The 16,836-nt window shown below is 57.9% G+C and overlaps 1 protein-coding gene across 5 annotated transcripts in view; it reads right to left on the bottom strand.

Annotated features, from left to right (window-relative positions):
• Positions 1-16,298, bottom strand: part of SDK2 (sidekick cell adhesion molecule 2) — a 40,950-nt gene extending 24,652 nt beyond the window's left edge. For all 5 annotated transcript variants that reach the window (XM_015880096.2, XM_085522967.1, XM_015880098.2 and 2 more), the window contains exons 1-2: positions 15,585-16,298; positions 1,424-1,583 (exon numbers count right to left, since the gene is read on the bottom strand). In XM_015880096.2, the coding sequence (XP_015735582.2) occupies positions 1,424-1,583; positions 15,585-15,663 (239 nt within the window). In that variant the 5' untranslated portion in view covers positions 15,664-16,298. The remainder of the gene's footprint in view (positions 1-1,423; positions 1,584-15,584) is intronic.
• Between the last annotated feature and the right edge of the window lie 538 nt (positions 16,299-16,836).

Genomic DNA, 16,836 nt, shown 5'->3' with positions numbered 1-16,836 from the left:
CCCCCAGCCCCTGCTTCCCTTCCACACTCCCAGCCATCAGCCCCAGCTCTCCCCTCTCCAAGGATTACTCTGTTTCTAAACTCGTTAACTTTTAATTACCACCTTCCCACTGCCTGAGCAGGCTGGCTCTGCGCCACCTACATCTCTATTAAAATTCAATTTATGCCCATCATAACTAATTTTGGTCCTTTGCCTTCCTCACCGGCAGCCTTCAATTGCAGACAAGGCATCCAAAGTCTCCTCTCGACACATGAAATCCCCGCAGAGCCGCGGACGGGCAGCGCACGCCGCTCTGAGTTAAGCCGATGCCGGCAGGTTGCATCCCCACCACGGCACAGGCGGGTGAGAGCCAGGCAGTGATTTGCATAGAGCCCATTTGCTTCATTAGCTGCAGCTCGGCAGCTCGGTTTGTTTGGGTTTTCCTCGTGTGTTTGCTTGTTTTCTCGCTTCCTTCCTTAATCCTTTCTGGCTGTAAGCTGGAGCTGGAGGCAGAGGGCTCAAGGGATGGCAGTCACTTTGAGCAGGGGACTGCGGGATGCAGGGCTGGGTCACCCCAGGGCAATGTGGGGATGTGGGCACACACTGGGGCAGCTCCATGCATGTGGTCTGCATCTCCACCGCCCCACCTCACAACCCCATTGAACCCCATAACACCTCGCATTGCTCCCTCTGGGGCTGCTGACATCACTGGACTCAGCATGATGAAGGACAATAGACCTGTCCACAGTGCCAGTGGGTACCCAGTATCAGGGTGAGCACCCATGGGGGTCAGCCCAGGTACTGGGGCATCGCTGAGCTGCAGCTGTTGGAATCAGTGGGGGCACCCCTGGGGTCTCCAAGACACACAATAAACACAGTAATGTCTCCAATGTGGCACCCAGTGCTGGGGAGGGGACATCACCCAGCCACATTGTCTGCATTCCTGGCATCCCAGAGCAGCCCTGCGTTGCTACAGCAACACGAAGCCTTCGGATTCAACGCCTTTAAATGGGGAATGGCTTGTCTCGGGCTGAATTATTGATTAAAACAGAGAGGATGACACACACTCAGAAGAGACGGCGAGAGGTGCCCGGCACAATTTCAAGGCGAATCTGATGTGGGCTTTGGTGGCAGGGCTGGCAGTGGGATCGATCTTTGCATGGGGCTGAATAGGGCAGGTGGGAACATGATCTGTGCCCGGCGTTAATCCTGCACTGTACAAATGCCTCCTCTCGATGTTGACCTGCTTAAATCCACAGCTCCGCTGTCGTTTGCTCTCCAAACAGAGCAAGCAGCTCCCGGCATGCTAATCTGCTGCTCCTGCCTTCGTGCTGCCCTTGTGCCACCAACACATCCCCAATGCAGTAGTGATGGGGCCCAGCACAGGGATGGGATGGTCCCCACACACACCCCCAACCAAGAGCATCCTCAGGTGGGCACTCACCTGTACTCCAGGGAGAACTTGGTCAGCTCCCGGCTGTTGTGCAGCCACTTGAACTCCAGGGGCCAGCTGCCCTCTGCCATGCACGTCAGCACCAGGCGGTTCCCCTCCAAGTGGACCTGGCTGCGAACCGGCTCCGTTTTAAAGTATGGGGACACATCGTCTGGAGGGAGAGAGAAGGGAGAGAAGGTGAGAGCTGCCCCACAGCACTCTGCCCCACAGCAGGGCAGCAGCAGGACCCCAACCTCTTCATCTCAGGCTATTACAGCAGCACTGAGATATGGGAGATTCCAGTTTGTCCCCCCTCCCTGTGCTCCCCCCATTGCAGCTCCCAGCCCAGAGACCCCTGCACCTGACCACTGCCCAGCCCAGCAATTTCCCAAGCGTACTGACACCAGTTTAGCCCATCTAGGGTTTGTCTAAGCTGCTTTCTTTGCTTTATTCCTGACTGCCTTTGTAGCGCTTCAGAAGCACGGAGCTTTTAACTCAGGGCTGGGGGGGGGGAGGAGGATGGGGCGGAGGGGCTGGGAGCAGAGCAAGACATAAACACTTACTCGTCTCCTGTTTTATTTGCTAAGTAAAACTATAAATCGAAACACACAGCTCCATTTTCTGCTTAACAAATGGAGGCCCTTTTACTTCAAAGACACATTCATATTCCCCAGCAGCTTTCAAGTGCGCTTTCAATCACAGCTTCGGGTTTTTACTTTGGGGCCGGGCTCTGCTTTCTTGTGTGTGCAGGCTGCATTCCAACCCAGGCATTGCACACCGTGAGCTGGCAGCACAGCATCACTGGCCCCAGGGTGGCCAGGAGTGGGATGTGGGGCTCAGCCCACCTTCCCTCAATGGGGCTGGGCTCTGCAGGAACTCAGAGGCTCCACACCCCACCCAGCTGTGGGGCTGTGCTGCCATATACACCCTCCCCACCCCCCATTGCAGCACCACCTCTGTGCTGTGCCATGCCTGACGTGACGTGGTGTGGAGCCCAGTGTTCCCAATGCACCTTCCCCAGGGCCGGCGTGCTGTTTGCACAGATCCTAATTTGATTTTAAGCAGCTAAGTCTCCTCTCGCTTTGAAGCACCCGAGCCATCTGTTCTGCATTAAAGGGTGAAAAGCGGTGCAGAGGAGGAGGCGTCTCCTAATTCCGCTATTGATCATGCAATCGTTATCCACCCACGAAGGTCAACGCAGCAGCCTCGGACAGAGCAGCTCCCGTCCCCCCAGAGCAGCCATGCATTACCTGCCTGTTGCATGACAAGGGCATCTGTGCCCATAGTGCCCGCTGTGCCCTGGCACAGGGACTGGGGACAGCAGGAGGAGCGGAAATTTCCCATACATGGACTGAGGTGAGGTCCCAGCATGGGACTCATGAGCACCTACAGCCTCAACACCAGCACAGAGCTGGGGGCAGCTGGGTCCTGGATATGGTGGGAGCACTGCTGGGGTATAACACCCCCATCCCCCCAACCGAAGGGTCATTACTCTCCCCCATCTGTTGTGACTGTTTACACACCACTCGCTAATTAGAGACTAATTAGTTGGTGTAGAAATTCATCGCTTTCCAAACACAGGCATCAGCAAGAGGGAGAGGTGGCCCCAGGAACATCTGCACACATCTGCTGGTGGTGCTCAGCTCCCTGGGACCACCAGCAAAGTGCCACACCGTGCCATGCCATGCTGTGCCATGCCAGCCCAGCACAGACCCTCTCAGTCCCTTCCACACTGAGATCTCCACCTAACTGCACTTTCCCATCCTGCAGCAAAGAGGAGGGGGACCAGCAGTGCTGTCTCCACCTGAACCATCAGTGGTGATGGACGGGATAATGGGATGTCAAGTGCTGGTAACAGGGAAGGAGGGCAGGAAGGGGAAGGGGGGTGACCCAGCTCACTACTTCTTGCTCTCTCCCTTCGCTGCCGCTGACATTTTAATGCCAAGCTCTCGCAAGGCACTAATCCAACCTAATGGGATCAAAATCTTTGCCCCTGCACTTTATTTACATAATGACCGCCAGGAGCTGGGTCTGAGCCCACAGCCAGTGCATTAACACAGGGAGGGTTTGCAGATATAGGGCACCGGCCCCCAGCTTCACCAAAAGAGCAGTAATGGATCCTAATACCAGTGAGTAATGGACGAGCTGGGATCTGAGCATCCCCGCCAGCTCCAAATCCCTCTTGATGGGAAGGGACGAGAGGTTAAAGCCCAGAGGATCCCAGCCTGAAGCCCTCCCAAGGGCACCACAGCCCCCCCTCAATCCCTGGGTTCAGCACAGGGCCACCACCCCGCTGCCCCTCGGGGACACCAAGCTGTTTCCCTCCCCAGCACATTAATCAGAAGCTGATCAGCTCAGTGCCTGCTTCCTGCTAATTACCATTAATCAGGGTAAGGCACAGCTGGGCGCACCTGAACCCATCCCTGCTCATCACACAGCCAAAGGTACACCCCAAAACCACAGTAGGGGGGTGGGAAGGGCCACATCCCCATTCCCTTTCACAGGGCTGACACCACCAGCCCTGACATTAGCCAAGCCCTGGGGGTCCCCAATCCCTCCTGGGGTATCTCTGCCTGGCAGTGCCACCACACAGAGCCCCCTCTCTGTCCCTCAGTACTCCCCCCCGAAGCAAGGGGAGATGGAGCTCAATCTCTTCTGCATCAGACTATCGCCGGTGCTACACAGCACGAGGAGATTAAAAAACAATAAAGAGAAAGTGAAACCCTCTGCTATAATTACCAGCCTTTAGCCGCCAGCGGAGGCAGGGGAGGGAGGGAGGGTGGAAGGAGAAGGAAGGGGGGGCGAAGAAAAAGAAACGGAGAAGAAGAAATCCACTAAAATTTTAATAGGAACCACTGCATTTAATTTAACGACACATTTTTTCAATTACCAGAATAATTGTTTTATTCATAAAACGAGTTTCAATAAAGAGGGTAATTTTCCTTTGTTTTTATTATTCATTTGTGTAACGCATCGGCGGCGCAGCTCCCCCAGCAGTCGCTCTGCATCTGGGGCTGGGGGACACAGGGGGGCTGGATCCAGGTAGCAGGGAAGGGGTTAACACCACCACCCACCCCACTGACCCAATGCACAGCACCCATGGGTGACATATATGGGACAATGCATGGACTAGTCTATGCCATTACATTACCACCAGCTGCCCCCTAACCCACTGCTCCCATAGGGTGCACTATGGAGCCCATCCCAACCCAAGATGTGTTCCCACTGCAGCCCCCTCCAGGGATGGTGATGGTGACCATGCAGTGCCAGCAGGTGCTGGTAGATGAGCAGCACTCCCCATGCTGCTGGGAGCATTAGTATTCCTGAGACGAGGTCTCTTCCCCTTGATAAAAAGCAAACATGGAATTGAAATGCCGAGCACTGCCAGCACCTGGGGAGACGTGGAGCTCGGTGCGCCCGTGCCATGGAGCTGAGGATGGAGGGGATGGGGACACAATGGGCACCCTGACTGAGCTGTGCCCCAGCACCACCCTGCACTGTCAGCTTTCTCACTGATTCACCAGATTAGGGACAGGGCAATGGGTTCACACCGGGCTCCAGTGCAGGAGTAAGGACGCACACCCACAGAGCACCACTCACCCATGGGGACATTGACCCTGTGCCACCCCCAGCACATCACAGCCTTCACCTCACCCACCTGGTGAGCAAAGATTTGTCCCAAAAGCCACCAGCAAAGGGTCTGGGTGCCCCAAAGCACCAGGCAGCAGCTAGTTCACATCATCCTACAACCCCATGCCCAAAGCCTCCTACCCCCACCTGTTTCAGTCCCAGTGCTGCTCCTTGGGGTGTTTTTAAAGTCTTTTTTTGTTCCTTTTTCCTAATAAAACGCCTTCTAATTGCAGATGTGTCCATTAATCCTCGCGACTCACTTTGTTCCTTTCCCTTTCCTGCATTTTCCCTCCCTCCCCTTCTCCCCCCGCTGAGACCAAGAGCTTTATAAATCTCCTTCTGGCTATTAATTAAAAGCAACCTCTCCGCTATCATGAGTGTACTTGCCATAAATTAATAGCGGCCTTCTTAATCAAATCTTATCTCCTCTCCGAGCGCCCGGCGTGCGGTGCAGGAGTTGGTATCCCAGCCCGTTCGGCCGTGAAATGCAATTTCCAATGCTCCAACAGAAACTGCAGCTCTGCTCCATCCTCCCCCCCCACCCAACATCCCTGTCCCCTGTGTGGGATGCAGGGAGGGAGGGGGTGGCCGAATGGAGCGCAAAGGTGGCTCCCCAAAGGCACGCTCCATTTCTCAGCCATTTACTGTGTTTACTCCCAGCCCTGGCGGATGGCAATCACCTCCCTGCATTATTTAGAGAGCGCAGGGGCTCGGAGCTCTCTGTGCTGTCTGGCTGCAGCAGGAGCCACAGGAACTTCTGCTGGTGCAAGGGGACATGGGGGGAGGTGACGCGGCCACTAAATGGCTTCTCAGAGGCTCGGCCACTTATAGGTCCTGCAAGCACGCAGCACACTGCACAGCCTCATCCCTCCCCAACAGCAGCAAGAAGAGAGAAGGTCAGAATCTCACCCCCTGGCCACATCCCCTGTGTCCCCTAGGAACCCTACCCCTTCACTCAGAGCTACCTATACTCCTGTCATAGCCCTGCACCCTGAAACCACACCACACCTGGAACCATCCCAGTGCCATCTCCCGTGCCCAGCCAGGAGCTGGCAGAGCATCCCCTCAGAGGAGATTCTGGGGTTTTGTACATGCCATAAGCGGATTGCAGAGGTGTGTTAACTGGATTAGGTGCGAGGCAGACCTGGAGCGGCCGCAGAGCAGAGCAGAGCTCCTGCCGTGTGACATGGGCAGCAGGATTTGCTTTAAAAGTGCTTCCTTCCATTAAGCCTTCGGAAAGGTGATGCTTTGGGATGGCCGGAGGCTCTGCCACCTCCCTTCTCCTGACACAAAATCCCTGCAGAGCCCCAGGACAGGCAGGCAGTGGGGTCACAGAGCCACACAGCCACTCCTGGGGATGCACACAGGGGTTTCCAGGGCAGGGAGGGGCTGTGATGGTGGGGGTCTCAGTGGTGCCCCAAGCCTTGACCTACTGGCACAGCACAGGGACAGATCCACTATGGCACAGCCAGCACGGGGCAGGACACAACTCCTCACTCTTGCAGTTCCAATGCTGCCCAGAGAGGCCATGGCACCCCCAGGACAGACAGATGGATGGGTGCCCACCTCCAGCCATGCCATGGGGATCTCCTGACCACGCTGCCATCCCGAACTCCCTCCTCCTGCATCTGTCTCCAGGCCCACATTTATTTATTTATTTGTTAATTAACTGCTGTTTCCATAACAAACGCTCCAGCTTCTCCCAGCCTCCAACAGCCCTGGGGCTGGATTGTTAACGAGGATTTTAATTTGTTAATTAAAAGCAGGATGGCTCCATAACAAGCTCCTCTTCCGCAGCCTGGCTTAGTGGGCTGCAGGGAGTCAGTGGCCTCCTGAGCCCCACTGGGGACAGGGCACGGCTTCTTGGGGACGAGGGACATGAGGACAAGGGATGGCACACCCTGCAGCATCACACTGCCTGCTGAGGACCCCTCTTCTTCCAGCAGCAGTGCTGGATACAAAGCCACACCTCTCCTTAGGATCACCTCTCTGAGCCCCATGCAGCTCTCAGCCCACATCCCCTCCACCCCACACCACCCCACTGCCCAATGCCAGCACTGTCCCTCAGCATCCCATACTCAGTGCACAGGCAGCAGCTGGGAACAGCCCTCCGTGCCCCTGCAGCAATGGGGACCCAGCATTTTAGTGCACACATAGCTCAGGTAAAGCTCCAAATGTTCCCAGAGCTGTGAGCCCTACCCAGGGAGCAGCACAGCACGTCATCCAGCCCCACGGCCAGGAACAGAGCAGGGCTGTGTGCCCGTCCCTGCCTGCCCTCCTCACACACCCACCCTCTGCCCACCCGGACCGGCAGCTCTGGATGGAAAAAACAACATTTCCCCCCATGGGAACCCCAAACACAGCACACACACACACGGCACCGTTGTGTGCTCCCAACCCATGAGCCTGGGGGGGTAACAAACAGAGCTCTGTGCTCCAAAATGCTGCTCAACTCCATGTGCACAAACCCCACTGCTTGGCCCTGATCCCAACCCCAAATCTACACAGCCTGGCCCCAAAAGCACGGAGCCCATTACATGGCATCAAATATTTGGTGCACCTGGCCCCAGTGTGGGCAGTACACCAGCACCAGCCCCCCTGCACATAGCAAAGCCAAGCTGGTCTCCATTGCATGGCAGTGTCCCCTTCCCCCTGCACAGGCTGCTCTGTGCCAGCACCCCCTGCATCCCCATGGCCACGTCAGCACTCCCATCCAGCTGCCTTGTCAGCCTGCATCAGCACAGGAGTCACCTCCAAGAGTCCCTTCCCTGCTTTAGCCACACAGTCCTCTGCATCTGACACTACAGCAGGTTGGGGCCATCCTGCAGCCATGGTCCCCAAGGTGATGGAGCTCAGGATGGAGACACCACAGCCCCCCCCAGCCCAGGGTTTCAAGCTGGTGCAGAGCTGGATGGCAACGAACTGCTGTTGCATGGCACAGCCCCGTCCCTAGCTGAGGACCTCTCCAAAGCAGTCAAAAGTCCTTCCCCAGCAAACTCCTTGCGAGACCACAAATCCTCCTGACGCTGCTATTGCACAGCTCCTCCGTATCTGGGTCAGTGCTGTGAGTCACGGACACCCAGGGAGTGACTCAACACAGCACGGCCGGCTCCCCAGGAGCAGCTCCAGAACAGTGAGAAGGGAAAGGATGGGCACATCCCATGTGGGATGGCCAGCACATAAGCCTAACACAGCTCAGCGTGGCTGCGGGCTGGATTCAGTCCCATAGGGCACAAGGAGTGCATCTTCTGGTGGTTCCTGGAGGGCAACCACAGCCCTGGGCTCTGCAGTGTATACAGTGTCACTGCCCCAAGGGGTGTCCCCCACCCTTGGCCATATAAGATACACAGTGCAGCCCTCGCCCTATAAACACCCACCCAGACAGACAGACAGACACTCTGCAGTCTCACCACCAGACTCACACCGAGGTGGCGTTTCCCAAGTGGAAAAAAATACGACGGGGGAAAGAAAAACAGAAGGCAGAAAACCACAAGAAAAACCCCACTCAGCCTTTCCCAGGGCACTGACGTCATTCAGCCGCCAGCCCCACAGGATGGAAAACGCTGGGCCAGCTCCTGCCCCCCCCCCCGAGCCCCATAGTGAGCAGGACAGCATCACCCAAAGTCTGTACCAACAGCAGTGAGAGCCACAGTGCCCCATGCCCATCTCTGTCCCCATTGGCACTGCATAGAGGGGAACAGGCAGGCGCAGATGCATTAGGGTGTTGCCTGGCCATCTTTTTTCCTGCCCGAAATATTAATTAGTCATTGCATTGCTCACTTTAAACACAAATAGCTGCAGCATGACTGCAAACAGACTTTTTCCTTCTTCTCCCCTAGGAAAAAGCTTTGCTTTTCCAAAGCTTTGCTTCCCATCTTTATTTGAAGATGATGGTTGGGAACGGCCACAGCCCAGCCATCCCCCCCAACACACACACACACACACACCCTGCATTTCCAGGGCAGGGAAGCGAATGCTGCTTATTGCACTTATTTACACACTTGTGGCTCTCCTGGCCGGAGGGGCTTTTGCAGGCAGCCCAGCGATCCCAGCCTGACGTGCAGCTTATGGGGAGAAGCCAAGCGAGCAGCTCTGCCACCGCCCCAGGTGGAGTGCTTATTTCCCCCGTGCACAGAGCGAGCCTTATTTCCACCCTCCACTGCACAGCTCAGCCCTTTGCCATCATCCCCCAACCCCCCCCCCCAGCCCTTTGCAAGCCAGCAAAAGGGAGAACACAGGGAGATGAAGGCACCCACCACCTTCCTCTCTGTACAGAAAGGGGCCGGGTGCTCCTCGCTCCCTGGCAGGCGATGGGGAGGTCCCTCCCAACAGCACAGCTCTGAATTAAACATACCACCCTAATGAGTTGATTTTATTAGTTTGTGAGTGCATTGAGAACTCATTATCAAAATAAACATCAGTTCACTCCACCGAGCGCGGTGTTGAACACACACACACACCCCGGCAGCGCTGCAGATGGGGCCGTGTGGTTCTGCCCCCAGTGCTCTCTGTGCCCCACATCCCCACACTCAGCCCCATGGCACCTGCAGCCCCACACCATGGGGATGTGCAGCTACCCACCCCACAAAGGGCCTCACACCTCCAGCTTTGCTTTGCCATTGTGGGGACTGAGAGTTACTGATGTTGGGATGGGATGGCCCCACATCCTCCCATCCCAAAACAGGCAGTGTGAGATCCCTTGGTCCACAGGGCATCATCCCCCTGGGATGCTATGGGCAGGCTGAACCCCAACCCTGATCCACCCCATTGGGGCACAGTGCTGTGGGGGATACCCCAAAGACATTGAGTACACCCACCCCAGCCCTGAGGAGCCTACACCAGGGTGGAGCACCAAGGCACGCAGCAGGGGATAGCGGGCACATTGTCTGGCTCTGCAGGACACGCTCCCTTTGGAAACAGCAGCTAATCCCATTTCATCCCCCTTCATGGCCATCAGCTGTTTTTCAGGCATTCAGGAGGCGGGTTGCTGAAACCAGAGCTATTGTATCCCTGCCGCTGCCCCAGCCCCCTCCATCCATCACAGCCCAGCACTTGGCCACACATCCGGCAGCATTCCCACACCCGCTCCATCCCACCACCATCCCCTGCAGCCAGCTGGACCCGTGCCCTCCTGCCTTCACCCAGGACCCTCAGTCCGACCCTGTGGTCAAAGTCCAGGTGAGGAAAAGGAAGAGATTAAACACAACGGGGTCCCCCCATAGCCCAAGGATGCCACCAGAGCATCCCTGTGCTCCATTATTCCCTGCTGGGAAGATGCAGTTCCTGGAAGGAGGGCAACAAATGAGGAGAAGTCAATGACACTATAAAACCCCATTAACAGGAAGCACTTGGCCTAGATTCAGCCCAGTTTCTCACATCCAGCAAACCAGGACCTGGCCCCAGGAACACAATGGAGACGCATTGAGCAGGGGATGCAGGGGACAGGCTCCTCCAGCCAACCCAGCCCTATAGATGTAGGGCAGGTGAACAAGAGTGCCCTTGGCCCCAAACTCACTCAGAGGAAACACCCACTGGCTGGAACTATTTGCATGCCCAGGAGTCGGCACATACACCCCGATCAATTAAAAGGTTCTATAAATAGCATTTGCCTTCATCAACCTGTTGTGAGTCATGGATACGGTAATGCTGCTGAGTGCTGGGCACTCTGCCATGTGGCCCCAGTTCCCCAGTCTGCATGGGACAACCAAAGTATCCCATGCCCTCCCCAGGAGGCCCAAGGACCCCCCCACCCATGCAAACCAGGGGTGACAGGACCTCGCCAGGCCCCCCAGAACCTGATATCCTGCATTAACAAAAGCATCCCCACAGCGATCATAACTGACCCTGATCAACATCCCCATAACTGACCCCACATCAGGAGCCAGGCATCCCCACCAGCACGCAGCCAAGAAGGCTCAAGGTGATAGCTGAGGACTCGCAGGTTTTCGCCTTCCCCCAGCGGCACACAAAGCAATTAGCTCACACGGCTAAAATTAGCTCTGTGGTTTCTTTCTGTTAATGGTCAAACCCAACAAGGTTTCCATCCACCCGGGGCCCCGGCACCGCTGTGAGGGTGGCAGTGATTGATGAGAGCCGACGGAGCCGCTCACGTGTGCACGTGTTGGGCAGCAGAGCCCATCCACAGCAGCACAGCATGGGGACACTGGGCTCAGCCAGCAGCCCTGGGGCACTGCACCCCACACCACAACCCGTGCCTCAGTTTCCCTTCAGCTGCCAAAGGGATCCAGCAGGACGGAGCTCCCAGCACTCTCAGCCCAGCTGCTGTGCGAGGAGATGGGCGATGGGGACAATGACAGCAGAAGGTTGATAGGAGAGTGATTTTGGCACGGGAAAGGCATTCTGGCATTCCTGGAATCATCACCGCGCTGTCCACGCTCACAGTTGGGACGCTCAGCTGTTGGCACAAGGTGACAGCTGGTCACAGTGCCCAGGGCCACCAGCCAGGAGGTGACAGCTCAAAGCAGCCGGTGGCCACCGCTCATTGCATCCATAGGGACAGCTCTCCAGCACCTGAATTCTCCATTCCTGGGGGCCAAGAGTGGGGACACAACCAGCCCCATCGGAGCAGGGAGACAAAGGGTCCGGGGACCAGCTGCAGCCCGGAATGTCCCCCTGCCCCTCGGCCCCGTTCCCAGGGATCAGGTTTCCCAGTTCCCAAGCAACCCGAGCGTTCCAGGCACAAGCATTCCACACCCTGCAGCGCTGGGGGCAAAGCGAGGGGCCATAGGCAGGTGGTCTGCAGGGGCTGTGGGAGGTGGCAGCAAGGAGAGGCATTGCTGGGAGTGAAGAGATGCACCCCAAAAGCACACAGGGAATGGGGTGGGGGGATACCTCAAAGCATCACCAGGAGATGTGTTACCAGCAGCGGGCTCTGGCTCACTGAGCAGCACCCAGGGCTGTGCCCTTGCAGCTGGCATTGCTGGCATGCATGGGATGCCAGGCATGAGCAGCACAGCAGAGCCACTGCCTGCATATTCCTGCTGCTGGCAGAGCAAATGCAATGTTTCCCTACACCCCACACCCATCCATCACCCCACAGGACACCCCTTCACCCCCATCCCTGTTGTGTGCTGGATCCCTGCAGGTAACCACACAATCCTTCCATGCTGCCCTGCGCCACAGGGCTCAGCTCACCCTTCATTACTGCGATCACATCAACACTGACAGCAGCATATTTATTACTGGCCCAGCACTGACCATTTCTCACCCAGTGACACACAACCTGCTAACAAACAAGGTAATGAGGGCTCTCGGGCAAGGGCACCTGCTGCTCCCTCACCCAGATGGGACCCAGCACTGTGAGGGCTTTTGCTCCTACAATGTGACCACCAGCCACCATTGATGTAGGACCTACAGTAACACAGCAGGGTTAGAGTTCACCCCAAGGCAGAAATCAGCCAAATCAAGGATCAGCTCCAGGCTGGGACAAGGCAGCACCTCAGGCTTTGTGGCCCCAGGGATGGAATGGAGATGGGAGCAGCACTGTGCAGCCCCACAAGCACAGCACCCTGCACGGGACAAGGACACCACTTGTAGAGACTCATGAAGACAGACCCAGGGTCATTCCTTATCACACCTATACACTGTGAAGCTGCCTCCCTCCTCCCAGGTTTAATTATCAGCATAACACAAGCAAACTGCATCTGCTCGTCTGCCTCTCTCCTCCAGCACCTTCATTTGCTCCCATTGAGCAGAAGTGCCACCACAGCCTCACCCCATCACCAAAGGATGAGCATCATTCAGTGCTGCCACCCCAGCACAAGAAGCAGGGCTCAGGGAGGGCACCCAGGAGTGGCACCCATTGGTGTGTGCCATATCAAGGGGCACAGGATGGCACAGCCCCACCAGCACTGTGGTCCTGGGGAAACCACCAGCACAACACACACGGTGACGGAGCACAGCAGATCACATCCCCCCCCGTACGGTTATCGGGTCATCAAAATTTCATTGCTGTGCCTGGCCACTAATGGCTTCCAAAGGAGCATCAAATTTTAATCTCTCTTTTCCTCTCCCCTAAAAGCCACTTTCCTTCCTGAGCCGGAGCTTTGCACGAGGCTGGAAGCCGAATTCACGGGGAAGGGAGAGGTAGAAAAAGCCACTCCAGCATTGCCAAGCCTTGATGATGGACACCAGCCCTGGGGATACTTTCATGGATAAAGACACCTTCCCAAAGCCAAGGGAAACACTGACCTTTGTCACACCCCCAAGGAAGGGGCAGAGACCCACTCCCTCCAGCCCTGTTCCACGGCACATACAGACGTGCCCAGAGACCACACGTGGCTGCCAGAAGGCTCTGTACCTCCCACGCCAGCCCCTAATAAGCTTCTTTGACTGAAGCTGCCCATCTCAGGCCCCTGCCCCAAATCCCGTCTGGAACCTTAAGCCTCCCAAATCCCTCCTGGGACTGGATGCAGCCTCCTCAATCCCATTATGGGCACTGTGCTGGTGCAGGAGTTCCTGGGCTGTGCCCCCAGCTGAGGGAAAAATGTACCTCTGGGGGGCACAAAATCTGCAGAACAAAGTGTGGGGGGAAGGAATGGGAACAGCACCCCCAGCTCCTGGGGAACCCTCTGTTGTCTCATTGTTGTGTGAGGGTCGCACTGCGACAGCTCCAACCCACAGCGCATTCACCTCCAGGTAATTAGCACGAGGCCCCTAATCAATAAGTTATTTTTTGCCGTGGGTAATTAATAATTACACAGCGCAGGCAGGCTGTAATTAAACTTCCATCCCATCTCTCCCCAGTGGTGCTGGAGTCTTTGTTTTAGCAACTGCAGGTATTAAAAGTGTTTCATCCTGTGCTTGGGGAGCCCGTGCCCTGCCGGGAGGGTCTCAAGCCCTCCTCCCTCCATCTCTATTGATCCCATTTTCTTCAGTTGCTAGAATCAATAGCACTGGCACAAAGCACACTGCTGCTTCTGCTCCAGGCCTGGCTATGGGGCTGCCACCAGCTCTACCAACAATATGGGGGTGTCCCTGTTGGGAACCTACCACAGCAGGGTTGAGATAAAGGCCACAACAAGCACTGTACCCATGGGGCAGCTCCTCAACCCATGTCCACTTGGGTTGCAGCAATGACTGCTGTCAGCCCGTATGCAGCAGGAGGTGACCCTGCCCCAGTGTCCCTGAGCCAGCCATAGGGGACAGGCAGGCGATGCTCCCCACGCTGCTCCATCACTGCCTGCGCTCAGCCACGCCAGCTCCCAGCAATGTCACACCACCCGCCAGGACACGCAGCACGCTGCAGGATGCACAGCTCAGATCGTGCACCAGGAGAGCAGAGCAAAGCCCTTTCTCCTCTGCTCCAGAGCCCCACGGACAAACAGGAGTCGGGCACAGCAGGAGATCATCCCACAGCCGGGAACAAACGGACCATGGGGGACCGTGAGCTGGAGCCGCCAGGCAGGAGGAGAGAAACTCGGCAAGGGAGTGAATCAATCAAAGAGACCTTCACAGCTCCCCACACAGGGCCTGCCTGGATAATATACTGCCGCTTTAGATGTTATGTTCTGAACTTAATTACTGAGAAATTATAGCAGAACTAAGGGAGGCTCAGGGGGAGCAGGAGGACAGGAGTGCATGGGGACTTGTGGCTCCACTCGCTGCTGCAAACAAGGGCAAAAATGTCGTGGGTTGAGGAGCCCCAGGCACAGCACTGCACCCCTCTGTGCCCCCCATTTTGCAGCCTGGATCTGCTCCGTCCGAGCAGCAGGGATGGAGGAGACCGTGCTGCAGCCCTGCTATAGACAGCACCTCCTTCACAGCCCTGCAGGGATGCTTGTCTGCTGGGGAGGGGACAGCAGCCCAAGGAGGGCTCCCCCTGCGAATCTCTGCACCCCAAAGGGGCAGGAACTATTCCTGCCTCTCTCCAAGCAGCCAAAAATCACACTGTGCTGTGTCAGAGCCCCGGAGGTGATGAGCAGACAGGCACTCACACTGCCCAGCACATGAAGCCTCAGAGCACCCACAGGGACTCAGGGCTGCAGACCCCCCCCTCGTCCCCACCCGCTGGAGGTCAGTGGGACCAGAATCACCGCAAGAGCCGCTCCCAGAACTCGTGCCGCGCACAAGTGGGGTCCCCAGGGAGGGGGTGAAATCTGTGCCCTCACCTTCGAGGGTGTCCGGTCCTCGGGAAAGGGCTGACGCATTTCTACCCCGCACTCAAAGCAACGTTTTGCCTCCCATCCCCAGCACGGAGACTGTTACAGGGCAGGAGAAGCAGGAGGCAGCGCAGAGCTGAGTCCCCCCAGGCACCGCGCTACGCTCTGCGCCGTTCGGCCCCGGGCACCTGGGGGTCTCCTTAAGCACCTCCACTCCCTCCCCGAACTCTGGGGCTGCGACCCAAACTTCTCCATCCCGAATAAGGTGAGAACCCCCAGAGTCCTCCAGCTCCCGGGATTCGTCTGTCGGGGGCGGCACAGGGAAACCCCCCACCCGTTCGTGGTTCACCGCCAGCATCGAAGCAGGAGCTGGAGGCTGAAGAAGCCGCGCCCCGCACCGGGTCCCCCTCATACCCACTTACCTTGGGCGCCGGCTCCCGGGGGGCCGGGCAGGGCGAGCACCACGGCGCACAGCAGCCCCCAACTCCCGGGCCGGGCCATGACTCCGCCGACACGGGGGCAACTTCCCTGACTTTATAATCCGAGCGGCAGCGGCTCCAGCGCTCTCTGCTCTCCGGTCCCCCGGCGCAGGGACCTCCGCGGCAGCGCTGCTCGGAGGGAGGCGGATGCGATGCGCAGAGCTCCCGATGTGGTCGGGGGGAACCGCAGACAGCTCTCCGCCGTGTCCAACTCCCCCAGAGACGTGCAGAGCAGGGACCCCTGACGATTCAGCTCGGGGCCGGCAGCCGAACCCCTCCCCACGAGCTGCCCTCCGCCTCAGGGAAGGGGAAAGGAAGCGCAGCGCTGTCCGCCCCCAGCCCCTCCTGCCCGCCTGGGCACCATGGGGAGCCGCAGAAAAAAAGTTTGGGGTCCGGGGGCGGGGAGGCGGCCCCTCCCCGGAGCTCAGCTTCTGCCTGGGGACATCCTCCCCCCGGCGGCTCCGGGAGACGGGGTGGGATGAGAGGGGGGAGCAAAAGGAGAAAGTGCGGCTGTGACGCGCAGCGGCGCGGGGTCCCGCTCGGAGCCGCGTGCGGTGCGTCCCCACTCGGCGCTCCGACCGGCTGCCTCCCTCCTCCTCCTCCTCCTCCTCCCTGCTCCTCCTGAGCTGCGGCGGCGGAGCTCGGCGGAGCCGGGGGCAGCCCGAGCCGGGGAGGCGGGGAGTCGGCGCGGCTCCGAGCGCTACCCAGCGGCCGCGGACGGGGGCGCACGGAGATGCGGGGGGAGAGGGCGCGGCGGGCACGTCCCCTCGGCCGCCCACGATTCCTACGGAGCGGGTTGGACCACCGCCCTCCCCCCCCCGACCCCAGACACCGCAGCCCCCCCCGGGGGAGGGGCGGAGGGCAGCGGCTGCCCTCTCTGCAGCTTTGGATCACCACGCGACCCCCTCCTCACCGTCCCCAGCCGCACTGATGGCACTCAGCGTCTGCACCTCATCTTAGAGAGGGGACGCAGCAAGTCTATAGAGAAGCTCACAGGCAGAACTCGCTGCCACCAGGTTATCACTGCAAACGGTGCGAGGTTCTGGAAAAACAAGATCTCCAGCCAAAGAGATGAGCCAGCAGTGCCTCCCAAATCGCATATCACCTCCTCAGGCCCAATCCTGCAATTTACCAAGCCCAGATCCCCCAGCAGGATCAGACCACGATCACACATCCTTCAGAGTCAGCACAGTGC

Source organism: Coturnix japonica, chromosome 23 (assembly GCF_054131305.1).
Source record: "Coturnix japonica strain WE chromosome 23, WE-NBRP24, whole genome shotgun sequence".
NCBI classification, from domain to species: domain Eukaryota; kingdom Metazoa; phylum Chordata; class Aves; order Galliformes; family Phasianidae; genus Coturnix; species Coturnix japonica.
Note: the sequence above shows the minus strand (reverse complement) of the source record. Positions and strands in the feature narration are given on the sequence as shown.